The 19,823-nt window shown below is 46.3% G+C and overlaps 1 protein-coding gene across 11 annotated transcripts in view; it reads right to left on the reverse strand.

Moving 5' to 3' along the window:
• Window positions 1-6,165: 6,165 nt before the first annotated feature.
• Window positions 6,166-19,823, reverse strand: part of LDLRAD4 (low density lipoprotein receptor class A domain containing 4) — a 438,865-nt gene continuing 425,207 nt past the window's right edge. For all 11 annotated transcript variants that reach the window (XM_063597165.1, XM_034943954.4, XM_034943953.2 and 8 more), the window contains 2 exons: window positions 15,503-15,556; window positions 6,166-13,783 (listed from right to left, as the gene is read on the reverse strand). In XM_063597165.1, the coding sequence (XP_063453235.1) occupies window positions 13,253-13,783; window positions 15,503-15,556 (585 nt within the window). In that variant the 3' untranslated portion in view covers window positions 6,166-13,252. The remainder of the gene's footprint in view (window positions 13,784-15,502; window positions 15,557-19,823) is intronic.

The raw sequence follows: 19,823 nt of genomic DNA on the forward strand, positions 1-19,823 counted from the left end.
CCATTTGTGGAAAATTTTAGTGTTGAGTAGTTCAGATTAAGAACTGTTAGTTTTCACCAAAATATAGAGGTTGGCCTCTGAATTCCATGGAAATTACCAACCTTAAAACAAAACCTGTACTGTATTATATGCTTAAAAATGTGGTAAGAGGGTAGCTCTCATGTTAAGTATTTTTACCACAATAAAATGCAAATCAAACAAAAACCCTGGCCCCTCATACACTGTGTGGGCAGTTCTGCACTGCAGTGCCTGCTACACAGCCAGTCTGTGCCCTCCGCAGTGTCTGTGAGCGGTGTTTGGTGTCTCATGCACCTGATGGGCTTAGAATTGCTGTGTGGCATTTGCCTTTGTCACTCATGGTGGTTAAACAGCAAGTGTGGTGAGAACCCTGTAGAAGCGGTGGCCCCTCCATCAGGCTGCTGAGGACCCAGCAGGTTGAGGCACCTTGCCTCTCCCATCTCCAGTTCTCCTTGGCTGGAACCCTCGCAGAGGGAGACCAGCAGATGGTGAAAGAAGTATCAAGAGCAAGAGACAGGAGGAAAGTGTTCTGGGGTTTACAGTGGCATTGTCAGTAAGGCACAAGGCTAAGTGCTTGCACATATCATTCCTGAAGGAGGTGGGTCGGCCAGTGTCAGCAGAGGGAACGCAGAAGGAGAAGGCCTGTCAACAGGAGAGGCTGCCCGAGGACCCTGGGTGCATCCAGGGCTGCTTCAGGACTGAGCTAGGCAAGTGGAGAGAATGGTGAGTGACAGTGTCCAGATCCACGTGTGCTTTCCCTGAATCCTTCAGACAAAGCCAGAGGAAAGGAGGAAGGGCAGGAGAGGGTGTGGGGGAAGCAAGGCAAGAAGTCAAATGATTTTGAACCATTTGTTCTCCCTAGGTCCTTCTGGGTTTTCACATTTTGTTACAAAGGCTATAATAAACACCGCCCCCACTGCAGTGTGCTTCATTAAAACAACTGTATAACTAAAGTAATGAAGTAGAAGAAACAGATGTAATTTATTTATTTTTAATTTTATTTTTTTGAGATGGAGGGTTTTTTTTGTTTGTTTGTTTGTTTGCAGTTGCAAGATTTAATAGAGTGAAAACAGAGCTCCCATACAAACAGAGGGGACCCAAAGCGGGTAGCCATTGCCGGCTTGAATGCCTGGGTTTATATCCTGATCATTGTCCCTCCCTCGTGCTCTCAGGTGATAGATGATTGGCTATTTCTTTACCACCTGTTTTAGCCTAATTAGCATTTTAGTGAGCTGTCTTTACTCCCTGATTGGTCGGGTGTGAGCTAAGTTGCAAGCCCCGTGTTTAAAGGTGGATGCGGTCACCTTCCCAGCTAGGCTTAGGGATTCTCAGTCAGCCTAGGAAATCCAGCTAGTCCTGTCTCTCAGTCCCCCCTCTCAACAGGAAAACCCAAGTGCTGTTGGGGAGGTTGGCCAATGACCACTCTAACTGCTTCCTGCTGAATTGGGGCATAGTAGGGGTCGTGCTGTTGAGATTTCCTCAGGAGGGGTGCCTTTGATGTCATCAACATCGGAGCATGGGCTAGCAGGCCGGTCCAGGGGTCCACGGTGGATCTTAGTCATGGACTGCATCTGGGGCTCCATTTGAAGAACTATTTGTAGTTTTACAGCTTCGATTCTGGAAGAGACAAACTTAACAAGGAGGTTAAAGATACAGGGATTGAAATGTATAGCCTGCAGTGCAGGGGATTATGTTTCTGGCACACTTCACAGGCCCCGACTATCTGTTTGATATTTTTGAAAAAGCTTGGTCCAGTAAATAATAATTTGGCCATCTGATGGGTGTTATCAATGCCTAAGTGAAAAGTTTGGTGAAGGGTTTTAAGTAATTTCCATTGGTTAGCTGCAGGCAAATGTATTTTTCCTTCGGTGGCTAGCCATCCTGAGGGGAGGAAACTATGTCCTCGTGAGGTTCCCCATTCTATTTCTCCTGCTGAGTACTGGGGCTTGGTTTCCCAGAGGGGATTACCCCATACTAGGGGTCCTTCTATAAGCATTTCTAATGGAGGGTCCTGCCTTGCGGCTCTTTTGGCTTCAATATCCGCTTGGTGGTTCCCTTCTATTTCTCTTTCTTTTCCCTTCTGATGACCCCAGCAGTGTAAGACTGCCACCTCTTTAGGTTTCTGTACAGCCAATAATAATCTCCTAATGGCTTTCTGATGATTGATAGGTGTTCCCTCAGAAGTTAGGAATGCCCTTTTTGAGATGGAGTTTCACTCTTGTTGCCCAGGCTGGAGTGCAATGGCACCATCTCGGCTCACTGCAAACTCTGCCTCCCGGGTTCAAGTTATGCTTCTGCCTCAGCCTCCCGAGTAGCTGGGCTTACAGGCGCCCGCCGCCATGCCTGGCTAATTTTTGTATTTTTTGTAGAGACAGGGTTTCACCATGTTGGCCAGGCTGATCTCAAACTCATGGAAAGGAAGTTCTGGGCCCAGTGACTTGGTCTTTGCCTTGTCACTCGGTGCTCTAAGCCCCTGTGGTACTCATTGCTGGGCATAAAATCAGCACCTGTTTATTTCACTGGGATGTTTTTTTGTTTGTTGGTTGGTTGGTTTTGAGATGGAGTCTCCTCTGTTGCCCCCGCTGGAGTGCAATGGCATGATCTCGGCTCACTGCAACCTCCATTTCCCGGGTTCAAGCGATTCTCGTGCCTCAGCCTCCTGAGTAGTTGGGATTACAGGTACCTGCCATCATGCCCGGCTAAGTTTTATATTTTTGTAGAGATGGGGTTTCACCATGTTGGCCAGGGTGGTCTCAAACTCCCGACCTCAGGTGATCTGCCCCCCTCGGCCTCTCAGAGTGCTGTGATTATTTCATTGAGATTTTAAGCTGCAGCCATTTAGTGTGGAGGGCATTCCAAAGGCGAAGGGCATTTACAAATCTGTTGTATTCAGGCAACAAATTTTTAAATTAAATCTCGAACATGAAAGTTGTTTGTTTTGTTTTGTTTTTTTGAAACGGAGTCTTGCTCTGTCACTGAGGCTGGAGTGCAGTGGCATGATCTCAGCTCACTGCAACCTCCACCTCCCAGGTTCAAGTGATTCTCCTGCCTCAGCCTCCCAAGTAGCTGGGACTACAGGCGTGTGCCACCACGTCCGGCTAACTTTTTGTATTTTTAGTAGAGACGGGGCTTCACCGTGTTAGCCAGGATGGTCTCGATCTCCTAACCTCATGATCCGCCAGCGTTGGCCTCCCAAAGTGCTGGGATTACAGGCGTGAGCCACCACGCCCAGCCTAGAACAAGAAAGTTTTAGCGATAACAGCCATGGTTCATGAGGAGCCCCACGTCAGGCCCTATGGCGTGCACATTCCTTGGGTCTTCACAACTGTCCTGCCAGGTAAGTATCGCTGTTGCTGTTCTATAGATGAGACTTTAAAACCTGTCAGGGACATTAATTAATTTGAGATGAAGCTAATATTCGGACCACCCAGGTCTATTAAGATTCAAAGCCTGTGCTGCCCTTTAACTGTAAGCGGGAAATATTCAAGGAGCCAGATCACCTGGGAATCCCATGCCAAATACAGCGCCTCACCTACTGCCCTGAAGCCCTGGCCCCCGGGCCCGCGTGGAGTGGCCCCCGGGCCTGCATGGAGTGGCCCCCGGGCCTGCGTGGAGTGGCTTGCTCTAGGTGCTGGTGTAGGTTGCCAGAACGTTTTGTGCTTATAGATGACTGGTAACAGTGGAGACAAATACAACTCTGTAAATGAAAATGGCTTCGTAAGCAGGGAAAGTGATATAAGAGCCGCTATATACAGCCGCAGTTTTTTTTTTAGAATAATAAAAAAAAAAATGTATGTGCTTACTAGTAAGTCCTTTTGAAAGTATTTTTAGTCACCACTCTGCTATGTTCAAAAACTGAGCTTTTGCACTTCTGATTTTTTTAGCATGAAAGGGTAAAGTTGGGTGAATGAGGTTTGCATTATTAAGGCAAAAGCTAGAGTCTTGACAGAAACATGACATTAAGACTTTTGGGAAGCTGTTTTAAAATGTGTGTTTGAATTAGAATCCATTCAAACAAAACATCAAGGCAGTGTAGTGAAGCAAATCTAATTAGAATGTTCTCAGCAACAGACTCATACGCTGTGCACATGTCATCATGGGAGAGCAGAATAGGGGCTTTATTCCATGGCCCACTCTGGGTGGGTCTCTGGAAGGTTCCAAGGGATTATTTCAAGCATGCCTTTCTGGCAGTCCCCCTGGCCGTGGGGAGAGGGCAACCAGGTGAGTGTGTGGCCAGGTGGATTCTGCTCAGCTGTTGACACTTCTGTTTGCAAAACAAATGACTAAAATAAGTGGGTGAAAGAAAGCCAGGAATTGCTTAGCTTCAGAAGTTGGAGGGGTTTGGGAACAGTCAGGTGGCACTGAAATACAATGGAGAACCCAAATTCACGAGCTTTGGAGCATTAAGGAGGCCCAGGGCAGGGTGGTGTCGAGACCATCGTCAAGGAGGGAGTTCAGACAGAAGGCAATGGTGTGGGCATTGGACATAGCGCTTGCCCTCTCTCGCTGCCATCATCCCCTCCACCCCCGCCCGTTCTCTCTGTCGCTTGGTCTGCACTGTCTCCGAGGCATCTGAGCCGAGTGCTTCTTGGCTTCCACACTTCAGCTCCAGCCAGAGCGGGCGGTTCCTTTGTGCACCAACAGTTTCCAAGCACTTCCAAGCCTTTGTTTTTCTGTCTCAGGTATTTTGCTGAAGCCTTCTGAGCTTGCTCAGTCTACAGCCAGGGTGGCTGGGAAGATGAACCTGTAAGGGCACTCCTCAGCAGTGGGCAGATGAGATGTCCCAGCCTCCTGTCCTTCAGAGGCACAGGCTGCATGGTTTCTCGAGTGTGGTTGAACCCCTTGGCCCGTAGTGGGAACCAGCTCAGCATACACCTTTTGTATTTTCTCTCTCCTCTCTCATTTGCCTGTTTCCTCTGCTAACAGTTCCCACATCCTTGGCTCTGAGACAGCTTCTAAAGTGACAGCTGGTACAGCCTCCCAGGGACAGTGGGGGAGAGAGGAGCCCTGTGTCTCCGTTGTGAGAAGCCAGTCCCAGGTTTTACTGGATTTGCTGCTTATGGTCTGCATAAGCAGGGATCCCAAGCCTGGATTCCCCTCATTCCTTCTGTGCAGAGCTGTCTGCAGGAACAAAGTTTGCAAAGTTGTTAGCGTTAGCAAATTTGGGGGGTATCTTTAATATTTCTCTAATGGTTTGCTAAATTCAGAGATTACAGAATTTATTCCAGAGTGTGGTGTGGTTAATTAGTGACTATTTGCTGTTTGACAGGAAAGAAACTTTCCTATTGCTCTATTCCTTCTTATAGCTCTCTTCAAATCCCCTTTCCAAAATAATCTTAAAGAATTTAATTCAGAATCTAAAATGGATGTACCATTAGAATTTAGGGCCCATACCAGAATTTGGGGCCCATACCATTTTGAATGGTATTTTCAAAATTTCAGTTTCCATTTGCTCATTATAAGTACATAGAAATGCAAAAATAAATTGCATATCCTGCAACCATGCTAAATCCACTTTAGTAGTTTGGTAGATCGTGTGGGGTTTTATGCACACACAGTCATCATCTGTGAACCCATATTCTTATTTAGAGCATAGAGATAATACTATTCTAGTCTCTCGGTGTAGGAAATTTAGAGCCTCTCTGTTGTTACATTATCACTGACTGGAGACCTCCAATGCCAAGGAGTTTAAAACACACACTGAGGGGGTCTGTTCCATTGTGGAATAGTTGTCATTGTTAGGAATCTTGTTCATATTTTGGGCTGAGCATTTCGGTTTTGTGTGACAGCCACCCAAAGACTTTTTGAGGCATCTAGAAAGTCCTCCCTGGGCGCCTCAGGCGGGGTGAGCAGTTTCTCTGGGGACTCCTTGCATGAGGGGACCTGATGACTGTCTGAATGACCTGTGTAGAACCCAGCATTGGTAAACGAATCATGATCTGACCGGAATTGCTTCTAGTAGAATATGAAGTAGTGATTTTTTTGAAAAGTCAGAGTGACTACAAGCTGAGTGGGAAGTTTAGCTAGGGAGCCACAGGAAGTATTTCTTTGAGACAGGTCTTAAAACACACAGCATTTTCCCCATGCATGTGCCTTGTTGCTGAAAGACAAAGAAAAAACAAAACAAAAACCCAAGGGACAAATGTATGCCGCTGATTATTTTTAATGATTTTGTGCTATGGTTTGACCACAGCATTAAGAACAAGCAGAAAAATCTGATTTCATAACTAACAAACAACACTTAGAGCAACATCTTTCTTTAAAAGTATTGCAATTACAGACCTTAGGTCTAAGAACTACACCATTGCTCAGGTAAAAGAGGCAGATACGTGACAGGTGGAAATCTTTTTCTGTATATAACTGGGAATTATGTTGAAAAGTAAGCACGAATGTTTGTTAAAAAAGACTTTAATGACTTTTGATTATCATAGCTCACAAACAACTATTGGAAAGTTCAAATACAGTTGTACTTTTTTAGTAGATTGCTTTATAATAATAAAAATTAAATGAACTAAATGCTGTGAATAGTATTGTACATATTTTAAAATAGCCTTAAACTAGACAAGTATACAATTAGCATGATTTTTGAAAGCTATGAAATGAAAAATAGCAACATACCAACAAGCACATTAAAATGAACCAGTATCATTAACAGTAAAGTTTAAGCCTCGATTCGTCCTGTAGAAAGGAAGCAATGATGTGGTAACAAATTTTAGTACCTCTGAGTCTAGAACATTCTCATGCTCAACAGTTCTCCCACAAGGTTGAACCTGGGGGGTGGGAGCTTTGTTTCTGACAACAATGAGCCTCAGTTCTTAATGATGAATCCCAAGGGGTGCACCCTACAGTATACGATGGAAACAACACGTGGGTCTAGACACGCAGGATCCACAACAACAAGAGTGTCAACTTTTTACGGCCCTTTCAAACAGATACTAAAAGGGCTGACTTTTAATCCATTCAGCATTAAGGGTTGCATTGTAGAGTCAATTTCAGTTTAAGGATAATCTGTCATTTGTTTCCTGGATGTTAGGGATATGATTATAGAATCTGACATTTTCAAAGTCAGAACATACACCATGGAGCAAATAAAAACTTTGGAATTTATTAGACTCTGGTGGCAGAATAAGCTGATAATATGGGTCAGATGGGCAAAATTCCACGAACTGCTCTTATGGACAACACTCGAAAGGATGCCCACACCCAAGATTCAACCGTGGTTTTAGTGAACATGGTGTTATAAACTTTTCTTGTTCTTTTGTTTTAAAATTAGGGTATTTGAAGATAAATGCAGAGGTCACAATCAGACACTAAAAACTAAGCTGGAAGAGAGATGTAACAATGTACAATTCAAAACGTAATTTCTAACTGATGGCAAAACCGAGTTTGCTTTTTGAGTCCGTATTATGATGGGACATGAATGGGAATGGATGAGAGGTCCTTCACTTGGCTGGCTGACAGCCAAGTCTCTTCTAGTGCTAACCCATAACTAAACACTTTTTCTAAGAACAGGGTCTTCTTGTTAAGTGTATTTGTTTTTCCTGAGGTATTCTTTCCCTACAATCTCTACTGTTACTTCATTGGCTCCACAGCTTCAGTTTGTAAAAGAAAAAGGCACAGAGAGACTTGGACACAGACGGTCACAGATGCCTCTGGAGCTGAACAAAGTCCTCTGCTGCAGGCTGATTTACTTATTCCTCTGACACAGTTTCTGCAACAACAAAAATGTGCACTTTTCACTGTTGCCTGACACCTTCGTGATGCTACAGCAGGAGATAGATGCAGGAGATTATAAAGCAAGTTGAAAAACAACATTTTTCTGACTCAAATATAACTAACACTGGTCCAGCTGAGCATTACTAAAATGATTAAAATAAAAAGCGTCTAGTGGCAACCAAAAAGCTGTGGGATTTTTTAAAAAGTATTTTCTTTAAAGTGTTTTCACAGCAAAGATGCAACTTTCCATTGCTATATATACGCTGGTCATAAACTGTTGCTTGTTTGTTCACACTTCTTTCTCTTGTGTTATAATATTGATATTTAATAGGAAAATAAACTACATAGACTTTAATCTGTATGCATCCATTTGCAAATTTCCTTACAAAAGAGGACAAAGCACATAGGCATTCACAAATTCTATGCCATTTCTGTTAAAATTGGTATCATCTATACATTATATTACAGTATTAACAACTTTTTGTTCTACCCATTGGGTAGGATATGTGCATAATATATTCAACTTATATACAGCACCTTACAAATAAAAACATAAGAAAAGACAGACAACTGAAAAAAGCACCATTTTAAGTGAGGCACAACAAAGGTGGGAGCATCAAGTGCAGGAGGGGGCGGCTTGGTTCCTATATCTGCTGAACTCAGAACATGAGGCACCTTAGTTGCTGAAAAACTGACATGCAGATCTCTGACATGATAGGGGTATATCTACATATATATAATGTGCACGGATAGTGTATATATAATCTCTATAGCTCTAACCCTCTCCCGCATTACACAAAAACAAGGACACGCAGAGGGAAGAAAGAAAAGGATGAAGGAAGACATTGCTTTCTTAGCAAGACATTTCTACGCTCAGACAGCAGCTTCCTAATGCATCCAGTTCGGGAAGCAGCAGCAGCAGCAGCAAATGACTGTCTGACCCTGGCAGTAACATAAACTTGAACTCTGCAAAGGACACAGCGTGCCGGGTAATAAAGAATGCTGAAATATTGGTTCCTAAAAAATGTAGACCACTGCAAGGCTAAGAGTGCTTTCCATTGTCTGTTCACATCTCTGTGATCTGTGGAGGTGCTGGCAGCTGGCGGTGGTAGAAATGGTGAACGGTAAGCCACGCAGCTGCTGAGAACTAGCATTTAGGATCTGGGCTGGAAGCAACATTTTTAAATTTGTGACTTTCCTTGCACCAAGAAGGGGAAGTTCTCCCTTTGCCCACCTGTCATTCAATTGTCCTTTCACCTCAGTAGGCCAAGTACGCGGCATTCTTGGTCAGTGTGAGCAGGAGAGCAAAGGGCAGGCTGTGGGGCATGTTCGTGGCATGAAGGCTTGGCTCCAAGCACTGGCTTTAATCACTTAAGCAAGCAACACAAAAGTTAACAGAAATCAAGTATCTTTCCCAGTTTTTTCTTTCATACACTGCTGAGCTTTGGAAAATTTTTTAAAAATGAATGGTACACAAAGTTAATGTTGCCATTCTAAGTAGCAAAATTCAATGAACAAGCAGTGCAGCAAGCCCCCGAGATGGGGGCGCATCCAGTCATGGCTGCGTGGGGGGCCGGGCTCCCTGCGCCCACAGCAGAATGTCTCTGAGCCTGCCAGTGACCAACGCCATGAGCCGGTCCTTTGAGGGAGGGCTTCAGACTGGGTGCTGGGTGTCTCTCTACTAGCAATCAGTATCTGGCCTGAGGACATATTTGAAGTGCTCTGCACCAGAGCCTTCCTAAAAAGAAGAGCCGCTGGATGGAAGACAGAGGATGGCCCCTGTCAGAGAAGGGAACTGTTGGTTCAGAGAGGAAGGCAGGGATTTGGATGGGTTCTTCTAGGTCAGAGAAGATTTCTAAAAGTGCTTCCTTTTGAGCCTTTCTCATTCTTATGAAGATGAAATAAAGGTGAAAGAGAGCAAACGGAGATACGTAGAAGTTCAAGAAGTCCTCGCCTGGGTACAAAATTCCTCTGCTGGTGTCAGGAGGCCTCCCCCATTTACTGTTGGCCCCTATTTCCTGCCTCATAAGTTTGAGCCAAAATTAGTGAATGGAAATGCAGTCCTCACGATAAATCTTTTAAAAATTCGCTTCTGCTCTCTTGGGATTTCTTGTGGCTTGGGTGTGTGTCCATGTGTTTATGTGGTGCGGAGGGTGAGGACATGCTTGTCAAGCTTCTGTATTAGTAAATTTTGGACACCAAAAATAGATGAACTATTGAAATACATAATTTGCTTCATGAAATCTCTTTTCCATTAAGGATTGCATCAGTATTTAAAGAGAATGCTAGAGTTTCTGAAAAAGCAAATGTATGCTGGAAGATTGTGTTCTTATAGATGGGATTCAAGATGCCTTGGGTCTCCTACACCGGGAACAAGGGACAAAAGTCAGCGGTATGCCCAGGAGTGTTCATTCCCACCAAATGTTCTTCCTAACAATGCAATCCACACTTTGCTGGAATAATCTAAGATTATAAACCTATCATTGATTGCCTAAATCACTGGTTACTAAACTGGACCCATGGGTTCTATAAGCTAAAAAAAAAGCGTGCTTGAAAGAACAATAGGCCCCACTGTGTAAGTTGTATCTTCCCAATCGCTACTCTTTCAACGCCACGCTAGCCATGAGGCGACACGGTATGAACAGGTCAGCCACAACCTTCAGAAGAGCTACTGATCTAAATCGCCTTTTCCTTCTGCTGAAGGGAAATTGACCATCAATTCATGTTATGACCTTGGCTTTTAAACTAATTCATTACAGAGCCCCAGCCTCGAAGACCTTTCAAAGTCATGGTTTGATATGTATGTGTCTTTAAATAACTATTTAACAAAGGCAGTTCTCTAGGGTGGTTGAATGGGAGGAGCCTCTTTCTTGAAAGATGATTAAAGGTATCTGAATTATGTAATTATCTCGCCAATACTGTGGACATGTGCAAAACATTCATATACTCACAGTTACTAAGGAATTCACAAGTCTCTGCTCTGAGCCCCTTCTTGAGGCAGGTAGAGAAGTAAGGACTGTGAAGCCATTTGAGAGCTAGAGCTGTGGGGTGCATCTCCTGCTTCACCAAAACTGCAGGTGAGAACTGAAATGATGGAATCACTCACCTCGCCTCCGCATCTGTGGGCACACCTGACCAAGAATCCACTGCAAGTCCCTGCCAGCAGGGCCCGATGGGAACACGGGCTCCTCATCTTTGCCTGACAGAGGAAGAGAGGCTAATCTGGAGAGCCAGTGAACCTTCAGGGTGTCTCCAGGGTTGGGGAGGGTCCTTCTGGCCCCAAGCCAATCTCTGCCCTGAGAGCTGGTGTCTCTCCAGCAGAGGCCTTCCAACTGTCACTGGAACAAGACTGAATCCAGTCTCAGAACCTCCACTGTGACTCTCAACTGTATATACTTCCACACAGGTTGTAAGCATGAGCTGACAACTGGTGCCTGTGTTTTTCCTCTCTCCTTTTAAGAGTTGGACTAGTTCTGTGGATGTTACTGTGTGCAAAGGATGAATGTAATGGAAATTCCAATCCTCAAAACAAACAAACAAACAAAAACCAGTGACCTATCTACAGAGGTAAGAAGCAGAAGGGAACAGACTAGGATCAGACAACTCTTGGGGTTTGGAACAGTCTCTCCAGTTACAGCACAGAGCCACCGCACCGACGGATCACCTTCGAGACCCACAGACAGACACAAACACACACACGCGGATTTGGCTTTAAGGCTGCATAGATGGGAGTCATGGAATCATCATTCCAGCTCATCTTGTTATGTGAAGAGGCCACAGAGGCCCACCCTCCACATGGCAGAGTGTACTGCAGATAAGCCCTTCTCCACGCGCAGTGTCTGCTAAACGTGTTGGCTGCTGCTCTTATAAAAGCCAGTGCTTACATCTGCAGAAGAAAGTTATTTTTTTCATTGTATATAAGAATGAATATTTGTAAATATCAGGAATATTAAAACTAACAATATTTAAAATTAGTTTTCTAGTTGCATTTTAACTGCATGTTGTGCTTTTTACCCGGTGCTCTTCAGTCACTTGCCCCCTCCACTGTTCTCTGACTGTCCAGTTCTTGCCTTCAGTACAAAAGCTGGCCTGGGGAAGGGTTTGGTAGAATCCTGCGGGAATTTGGGTAGGTTTTGAGCACTGCATTCCTTTAAGAATGCTATGCTAATACTAGTGACATACAATAACCCACAATGGCTTATTACCACGATCAGCAACATGGCATTCTTCCGTCATTTCTAGGGGCTTCCAAAGCATAAGAAACCACCACCCACACCACTCCCACACGAAGTTCTGTGTAGGCTGGATGTGGGGTGGCTGCTGGGAGCCTCCTGTGAACTGAGCAGCCCTGCAGAGCTGAACTAAGCTGTCGAGGAAAGGGGAGAGGCAATGGGAATATACTGAGGAGTCACATATTTCAACAGTATGCAGAATAACCACCTTGCATTTTAAACAATTTATTGCATAAAATAAGGTATGTATTTGAATATATTTCATGCTATAGTGAAAAAAATCTAAATTACTGAAGAAATTGCACTGCTGGAGGATGAGGGCAGCACTGCATGATACTGGATCCATAAATGCATGTGTTCATTTTCTCATAAACTATGCAGCCTAAGATTAGCAGAGTAACTCAAAATAACAAGTCAGAAATGCTGGAACTTAATCTTCCCTATCTTATCTTCCATCCAAAAGTCTCCAAAAGCTTCAGCGATGCACTGCTATTTGATGCAAACTCCTGCAACAATAATGACTTTTTTGATTTACGTAAGTTGGTAAAATGTTAGGCTACGTCCCCAAATATCTTTTCTTGGATGCTTCTGGGGACCACTCCAGGATATTCCTTGGGCCTGATTACAATCCACAGGTGAAAAGACAACATACAGAACTTTACGTAAAACAGTTCCCTTGTAAATATTTTCAACATTAAGATAGTGCAACTTTTAAAACACATCATCACAACACAAAGGAGCTCCTTGCACTCATCTAACTTCTCCACTTTATACCTTGGCACACAACACAGGAATTTTGATTCGTATTTTTAAAACAAAATAAAAGTTCCACACCTTAGGAGAAAAAGCGAACTGGCTGGTTCTTCCCCACAATAATATATAATAATGCTTCCTTCTTTATTCAGTTAATTATAAAACATGCCATTCTGGCCTCATTTATCTGCAAAGTCTCCTTTCACAATTAAATAAATCAAATACCTCTGTGGGTTTTATTTCATGATATCTTCAAAGCATCCCATTCTCTGTTTTCCCCTGCCCACACCCCCATCCCAACCCCTGTCCCCAAATAAACACTGTTTGCGGTCAGACCAGATGGAAGTTTGTATCATTTCAGTCTAGTTTGCATGCAATTCCCCTAAAAGGAATCAGAAACAAAGACCGTGTTTGCTCATTTGGTTTTACTTATTTGTACCATGTGAAACTGAACAACACTGTGCGCAGGAGGGGCCCAGCGGCCGCTTCCCTTCTTGGTTTCTTTCTCCAGCTGAAGTGCACGTTGGAAGGAATCAGACCAGGTTCCCAGGCTTCCTATCTTTGCCTTTGATGGGTACTATTGTGCTCTCTGCATTGTTCTGCTGAAACTGCAGTCTGCTGCCCCTGTGTGCGTTGCTGCGCTGGTGATGGAGGAAAGAGGCGCCTGGGTGGTGGCCCATCACCTCGCTGTATGTGGGGGGCGGCCCCTCCATCCTCCCGTTACTGCTGCAGGTGCTTGCACTGATGCCCGAGTTGCTGCTGGGTGGGCATGGACCCCCGCTATACATAGCAATGTCTATTAAATCACTGTCAAATATGGTTCGGTTGGGTGGGGCCCTCACGGACTCTCGGTTGAGTTCCATCTGCTGTTCAGGGTCCCGGAGCTGCAGGGTGCAGGGCCCCTGGTAAGGAGGTGGCTCTTCACCGTCGGACAGGGAGATGGTGGGAGGAAGATCAATCTCGTGCTGCACATAGGGGTAGGTGGGCTGGAAGCGGCTGAAGCGATCCCTCTGGATGAAGGACGGCGCTGTGAACCTGTCCCTGGACCGCGGGGCATGCATGATCTGGAAGGAAAAGAGGAGAGGCTTGAAGACAGTTTGAGCGCAATGATGACCATAAATGTGTCAGAATCAAGGAAAGTTACGCTTGGTGTGTGTTCCTACCAGTTTAAACACCATCTCCCAGGAAAAAAAAAAAAAAAAAAAAAAACAGGAAAATCCAATTCCAGAAAAAAAAGTGTACTTTTCTGATTCCTTATGACAGACCACTCACCTTGCCAAATCCCAGCGCATCCAGGAGGGCTGAGCAATGGAGAGCTGTGGGTAATGGAAAGCTTGGGCTCCTGGGAGTTTCTGTGCGTGCTACGTGTGCATTTTCCCCTTGGAAACAGAACACACTAGGAACTCCAAGAGTCACAGGGCGAAGAGCACTGCGGCCTGCACTTGGATCTGGTCACCAGTGACCTCGTCCAGTCCTCGGCTTCTCTATAACTTACGAGGACAGGACAGGGCTGCCTGCTTTCTCAGGTCCCTGCCAGCTCTAGAACTTAGAACCTATGGTTCAGAAAAGTAAGGAGGGGCTCTGAGTTTTTATTTTTAATTTTTTATCTTAATTTTTTTTTTTTTGAGACAGGGTCTGGCTCTGTCACCTAGGCTGGAGTGCAGTGGCGCCATCTTGGCTTATTGCAACCTTAACCTTCTTGGCTCAAGTGATTCTCCCACCTCAACTTCCTGAGTAGCTGAGACTACAGGTGCACACCACCATGCCTAGCTTTTTTTTTTTTTTTTTTTTTTTTGAGATGTGGTTTTGTCATGTTGCATAGGCTTGTCTTGAACTCCTGAGCTTAAGTGACCCACCCACCTCAGCTTCCTAAAGTGCTAGGATTACAGTCATGAGCTACTGCGCCGGCCAGAACTCTGAGTAAGCAGAAGTTATAACTTCACACAGTGGTACGTGGAGCAGATACAAAGCATTGGGTCGATTTATTAATTACTTAGAGAAGATCATTGCCAATTACTTTTTAACAAATTCCCCCCAAAATGACTGTTTTTTCTTTGTGGCTCCTAGACTTTTCCAGTTATCTGGAATCTGAATAAAAGTTTCCTGTAGTTATTTTTAGTCACTGACATGAAAAATATTTTTTACTCAAGTAAATATGATTATAATAATTTATTTTTTCAAAATGAATCCAGGTAGTACATTTCTTACAAAATCTTCTCATTTGTTCTACCATCCCAGTTTCTTCTAGGAGACGGCTCTTTTATATACGTACATATACACACACACGCATATATGCATAGATGTGTATGTGTGTATACATATATGTGTATATACATGCATTTAATATACACACATATCTACACACGTACATACAGATATTGATTTCTCTCACACCAATATTTTTAACTTAAAGGCAAAAACATGTTATTTTAAAATCCACATTATTACACTTGGAGATGTGGGAATGAATCATGCTATGATATTTATAAACCATGCCCACTTGCCAAGGCACATTAGTAGAAGCTTACGGGATCATGTAAAGATAAGTGATTCTCAAATTGTTTTTGATAAGGAGCTTTAGACTAGCAGGAATAATCCCTGGAAGATTCTAGGGGAAGTCCCCTCCCGCTTTTGACCAAAGTTCTAGGCAATGCCTTCCTCCAAAAGTGTCAGCCCACGTGGTGAGGCCCCTCCCCTTCCACCCCACGTGGCAGGGACACGCCCCCTTCATCCCCACCCACCCCCCCGCCCCCCCGCAGCCCTCACCTCCTGGGGCCCCTTACCTCCGAGGCGCCCAGCCGCGGTGCGGAGCTGTCTGAAGGCCACAGGCACCCTTCCTGGCGGAGGGGAAGGGGAGGAGGGTGGGGGGAACAAGAAACAGAGGAAAATCATTAGCCCCGCAGCACCTAAAAACATGAAGCACAACTTCTGGAAACGGGGATCTGCATAAAACGTGGAGCGAGGCCGGGCGCCATGGCTCACGCCTGTAATCCCAGCACTTTGGGAGGCAGAGGCGGATGGATCACGAGGTCAGGAGTTCGAGACCAGCCTGGCCAACATGGTGAAACCCCATCTCTACTAAAAATACAAACATTAGTTGGGCGTGGTGGCGGGTGCCTGTAATCCCAGCTACTCGGGAGGCTGAGGCAGGAGAATCGCTTAAACCTGGGAGGCGGAGGTTGCAGTGAACCGAGATCTTGCCACTGCACTCCAGCCTGGGCGACAGAGTGAGACTCCGTATCAAAAAAACAGAAGCAAAAAAAAAAACAAAAAAAAAACAAAAAAACAAAAAAACAAAAAATAGATAAACAAACAAACAAACAAAAAACGTGGAGCGAGAAAGAGCCCGTCCCTTTTCAGACCTCTTGTCTACATGGAGGGCTGTGAACAAAAGGAAACATGGAAAAGTTGAACTCCTGGCCAGATTAGATTTGAAGTGGAATATGGCTCACTCTCTACACCTGTGTGCTTGAAATACATTCAAGATGACTGTCCAACCGCATTCAGTGGCCGCCCGATGAGGGCAGGCTGGGTTGAGGAAGCCCTGGCAGAGGTGGCCCGGGGCCCGCCCGTGCCCTGCCCGGCCTCCAGCAGAGGCGCAAGTCCGCGCTCGCAGGTGGACGGCCCTTTCCGAGCCTGGGCTCAGGATCCTCCAGCGAGTGTCTTCTCCAGTCCACCTATTCACAGGGCAGATGCAACTTCACATCTGGTGAGTTAGTATCTTTTTTCAAAAACGTTTGGCCAGATTGACAAGGTGACAGGCCAGCCACAGGCCTCAGTAAAGGTTCTTTCCAAGGCCCCACGCGTGCTGGGAAAAAAAGTACGCGTGGTACCCTTTTCAGCCCAGAGTGTGGCTGTCAGCAGGGTCCGCGGGGCTGTCGGCCGTCACGGGAGAGCGCGAACTCAGCGTGTAGGGGCCCGCGTTTGGGGAATTCTCGGAAACGGGAGGGCTGGGCCATCACTGAGCCTCCAACGGCCCCGGCGCCAGCAGCGAGGGACGGCGCGGAAGAAACACCGAGCCCCGCGTTTGTCCAACACGGCCCTTTCCTAAGATACTCGGGGACATCCTGGAATCAGTGGCAAACGTATACGGCGGTCCAGCTGCTCGGAGACGAAGGGTGGGCTCAGGGACCGCCTGTGACGGGAGGGAAGGGCCCGGCCTGGAAGGCACAGACGAGGGCGGGGGTCCGGCGCCAGCGGGGCGGAAGCGGGAAGGGGGCGGAGGCCCTCCCACCGCCCAGGGCCCAGGCTGGGCCCGCAGGGGCGCTCCTCGCTCCGGGAGCCCAGTCAGCCGTAGCCAGGAACGCCGCCAGGTCCATCTGCGGGGCACTCAGAGGGGCTGAGCAGTTCCTGAAAACGTAGTGACTGTCCCCAGTGGCCTTATTTCCCGAAAAACAAGCAAACCCGGCCAAGTGCCCACAGGAGCCCCCGTCCAGTCCGGCTGCGCCCCCGAGGCCCGGCCCTCGGCTGACCCAGCGCCCCGCTCCCCTTGCCGCACCCCACGCCGACTGGCGGCCCCGCCAGCCCGGACAGGAAACCGCCAGAGGCGCGCCGGCTGCTCCTCTGGGCCGCCGCCTCTCTCCCTCACCCCAGTCCTCGGGCCCCGCATTTCCCTCGCCCGCCACAGGCCCCGGCCTCCCTCCTGTTCTGCAGCACTGAGTGTCTGGGCAGAGGCCGCTGCGCTAGGCGGCACCTGCTGTGCCTTGCCTGAATGCAAGGACTATCTTAACCTATCTAATCAATCGATGGATCCATCTATCTCTGTCTAATCTGTTTCTCTCTATTCATTCATCCATCTAATCTATCCATCTATCCTTCTAATCTATCTCTATCCATTTGTCTCTGCCTATCCAACTTATCCATTCATCAAGCAATCTAGGCTATCTATCTAAATATCTGTATCTCTCTCTCTCTCTCTCTCTATCTATCCATCCATCTAATCCATCTATTGAGATGGGGATCTCGCTATGCTGCCCAAGCTGATCTTGAACTCCTGGGCTCAAGTGATCCTGCCTCAGCCTGCTAAAGTGCTGAAATCACCATGCCCAGCTAAAGGACTCTCCTCCTCTCTGGGAAATTCACAGCACCCACAACTAAGAATTGTTGCTGTTGACATCTCATCAGACTTGTCTCATCTTTTCCTCTATATGTGTACTTTAAAAAACTACACACGTAATACATGTATACATTCTCCCTTGTACCACACACAACCAAAGCCATTTTAGAGTCCCAAATCCACCCGTATGCTGGTGCTGCACCTCTGCACTGTGTTTTTAATAATGCATTTCCCAGACCTACATGCGTGACACACATTGTTTAATTTGTTAAATAAGTAACTAAATTCTTTCTTAAGGCCTGTGAACCCAGGTGCCCCTCTTCTCCGTTCCCTCTCTCATTGGCCTTATCCGGCCTGTCAGCAGGTCTTCTAACGCATCCCACAGAGAGTTCCTGAGGCCAGGAAAGGGGTGCAGAGGGTAACGCAGGGCATGCCTGCAGCCCTGGGGTCTCCTCCCCACCACACCACCTTCCTCAGCCTTGCTGCCCGGGCCAAGCCAGCCCTGGACCTTTCCCAGGCCAGCCCACCAGTGTAGGTCCCATCTGCTCCTGTTGCTCAAAACAAGGGCACAATTGTTACCTATTCATTTTGCTTGCTGGGGTGGAAAAAGGTGTTCTGCCCTGAGGTTCTCAAAGCCTGAGAACCAAGCCTGAAGCAGGAGAGTTGGCCACTAGTAGAGAGGAGTTCAGGCCATTCCCGCCTTGGGACATCTGCCAGACGGGATGGCCTGGAGATGGGAACTTTTCCTGCCTGGCTTTTGTTTTTTGCAGGAATGTAACAGCAAAATTAAAAATCCAAAATGGGAGGAAATGCATCTACAGTCCCATCATCCTAATACTTGAACGGATTTTATTTATTTTTTTGAGATGGAATCTCGCTCTGTTGCCCAGGCTGGAGTGCAGGGGCGGGATCTCGGCTCACTGCAAGCTCCGCCTCCCGAGTTCACGCCATTCTCCCGCCTCAGCCTACCGAGTAGATGGGACTACAGGCACCCGCCACCACGCCCGGCTAATTTTGTTTTTTTTGTACTGTTAGTAGAGACGGGGTTTCACCATATTAGCCAGGATGGTCTCGATCTCCTGACCTTGTGATTCACCCGCCTTGGCCTCCCAAAGTGCTGGGATTACAGGCATGAGCCACCGCACCTTGCCAATTTCTTTCTTTAAGTGCTTTTCTAATGCTTGTTCATTTGCATATATTAAATTTATACAGTTGTAACCACAATGTGGCCAGAGTTGTGTATTCTCTTCTTCACAGAGTATAACATAAGCACTTTCCTCTATCACCACCAGTTTTTTCCAGCTTTATTGAGGTATAATAATATAACAAAAATTATGACTACATAATAATTTATTTAACTATTTACTGACAATTGCCCCCTGCCCCAATTTATTTACTTTTATAGGAAACTTTTTTTCCCAGGCCTTTCACCCACACAGTACATGGGGACATTATAACTACAACATGCTGTGGTGGAAGAGCTTGAGGCCAAAACCCGAGAAGGCTGGCATTCCAGCTCTGTGCCCCAGGCTGCTACCCAGAAAACCCAGATGGGAAGACTGACCGGAGTTCTAGAAAGGCTGAATCCCAACCACCCTGTACCATTAGCTGATGCTCACTCCACAGCCTTCTCTGGTCATTCCACCAAGGCTGTCACACGCTGATTGTTGGCAAGGTCACCGTCCTTAGCCCTTAAACCTCTCATGCTGCTGATGAAGCCTGCTGGCTCCTGCTCCATCTCTGTCAAACGAGGGTGTGACTCTGTGACTGGTGTCCTCCAAGGGGCTTGTGCCAACTGAGAGAGTGCAGATAGCTGAGTACAAAGATGTGTCTCCCTTGTCTAGGCTGGGGGTCTCTTCACTCACCCCACATGCTACGGAGAACATTTTCAGGGAGAAGGGGGCTCACTACACAGCTGGCTGCTGCTCAGATGGCAGCATTCCCGCATACTCATTATGGGGCCGATTTTAATCAACAATGAAGGCACTGATGTTCTTGGCTAATGCTTACATTGTTGTATTACTAAAAATAAGCTGTGAAATAAGATA

Source organism: Pan paniscus, chromosome 17 (assembly GCF_029289425.2).
Source record: "Pan paniscus chromosome 17, NHGRI_mPanPan1-v2.0_pri, whole genome shotgun sequence".
NCBI classification, from domain to species: domain Eukaryota; kingdom Metazoa; phylum Chordata; class Mammalia; order Primates; family Hominidae; genus Pan; species Pan paniscus.